General features: G+C 38.2%; 1 protein-coding gene across 1 annotated transcript; it reads right to left on the bottom strand.

Moving 5' to 3' along the window:
- Positions 1-530: 530 nt before the first annotated feature.
- On the bottom strand, positions 531-1,097 carry LOC102823204 (keratin-associated protein 13-1-like). The gene has a single exon (XM_006862580.1). The coding sequence runs from the start codon at positions 1,050-1,052 to the stop codon at positions 531-533; it is 522 nt and encodes a 173-aa protein (XP_006862642.1). The 5' UTR covers positions 1,053-1,097.
- Between the last annotated feature and the right edge of the window lie 505 nt (positions 1,098-1,602).

Raw genomic sequence — 1,602 nt, 5'->3', positions numbered from 1 at the left:
AACAGAAAACAAAAAAATCCAAAGTATTTTGAAAAAAGAAAAGTCTATATGTTGAAAAAATGAACTAAAATTTGAGTAATAAAAATATCCCAATCCAAAAATGATTAGCTTAAATCCCAGACTTGTTAGTATTCCAAACCTATTTCCATATATGCACAATAATAATTCTCTAAAATTCCCTAATCCTACACAACCAAAATGCTAGTCTATAAAAAATAACAATAAACATGGCTGGATATTTGAATCAGTAAGTTTATTATATTAAAATTATTTTACACTTTATTCAATTGTGGAAGAAAGTCCATTGATAAGAATTCCATCCCTAATTCAGGCTTTAGAATTTAATTTGAGTTGGTAAATTAAGCATAGAGTCAGATATAAGTCTGTCCTCTAGTGTATAGAACCAGAGATCTGGTACAAAATTGATAATGAGAGAATAAAGTTTAGTTTTCTCAAAGATAATTAAAACAATAAAGATTATGTATAGAGTCACAGATGGCCTTCTTCAAATTAGAGAACTTTTAGTAAGATTATAAATAGAAGCTAGATCCACATGTTGGTCGGTAACAAGAAGTCTGGCAGGTCCCAGAAGCCAAGTAGGTTGGGCGGCAGAATCCAGATCCAAAGCCCTGGGAAGGGAAACCTTGAACTCCATAACTCAGAAGAGGTCTAAAGCCACTGAATCCACAGCCCTGTGAGTAGCAGCTTCTAGATCCATAGCCCAGGGAACAGCCAGTGCTGGAGCCAAAGCCCAGAGATCCAGCATAAGTTGTCTGACAGGGACTGCAGAGTGCAGAGGTTGTTGGGCGGTAGCAGGAAGTCTGGATGGGTTTGGACACCACACAGGAGGGCTGGCATCTGTTGGACTCACAGCAGGTCTCCCGACAGGGCCTGTAGAGAGAGGAACCCAGCTGGCAGGTGCTGGGAGAGGAGAGACCAGTGCTGTAGCCCAGGTTGCTGAGGTAGGAAGTGCCACAGGAGGAGCCTGGGTAGCGCTGGCAGCTGCCTAGAGACTGGGAGGAGAAGTTTCCAGAGTAGCAGTTGTAAGACATGGTAACTGAAGAAACGAGTTCAGCTGAGTTGCAGTGAGAAGATTCTGAGTTGTAATGTCACCTCCTGGACTGGTGCACTTTTATACTCTCAGCAGTGGGTGTAACCCAGTATCATCATTTTCTATATTTGGACTCTTCCATTTACACAATGTAACCCAATAATTTTTTTATGAATGCAATTAACCAATTCCCTTCATCTTACATTTATGTATGAAATCACTTTGTTGTCATAGCTCTGAATCAATGGATTACATTTATGTTACAAATGTTATGACTATAAATAATTGATGTCTTTCATCACAATTAGGAAAGCCCCTTATATATTACTTGTCAGGAGTAATTTTACATCTGCTCCTGCTTTGCTTAGGAGATTCTTTCCTTTAAGGATGAGGATAGAAATGTAATCATCTTCCTTTTGTGTTAGTGCTCAAGTGAAAGAACTTAGATCATAATGAAGAATCTTCTAAGGTTTGTGTACTAATTCTCATTCTCCAAAATCATTTTCCATCTATTACAAACTATTAAAACTGCTATTAAATTCCAGCCTAAA

This window comes from Chrysochloris asiatica, unplaced genomic scaffold, assembly GCF_000296735.1.
Source record: "Chrysochloris asiatica unplaced genomic scaffold, ChrAsi1.0 scaffold00049, whole genome shotgun sequence".
Classification (NCBI taxonomy): domain Eukaryota; kingdom Metazoa; phylum Chordata; class Mammalia; order Afrosoricida; family Chrysochloridae; genus Chrysochloris; species Chrysochloris asiatica.
Note: the sequence above shows the minus strand (reverse complement) of the source record. Positions and strands in the feature narration are given on the sequence as shown.

Bases quoted from the DNA above. Each gene is read 5' to 3' on its own strand.
- LOC102823204 (XM_006862580.1), bottom strand. From the start codon at position 1,052: ATGTCTTACAACTGCTACTCTGGAAACTTCTCCTCCCAGTCTCTAGGC.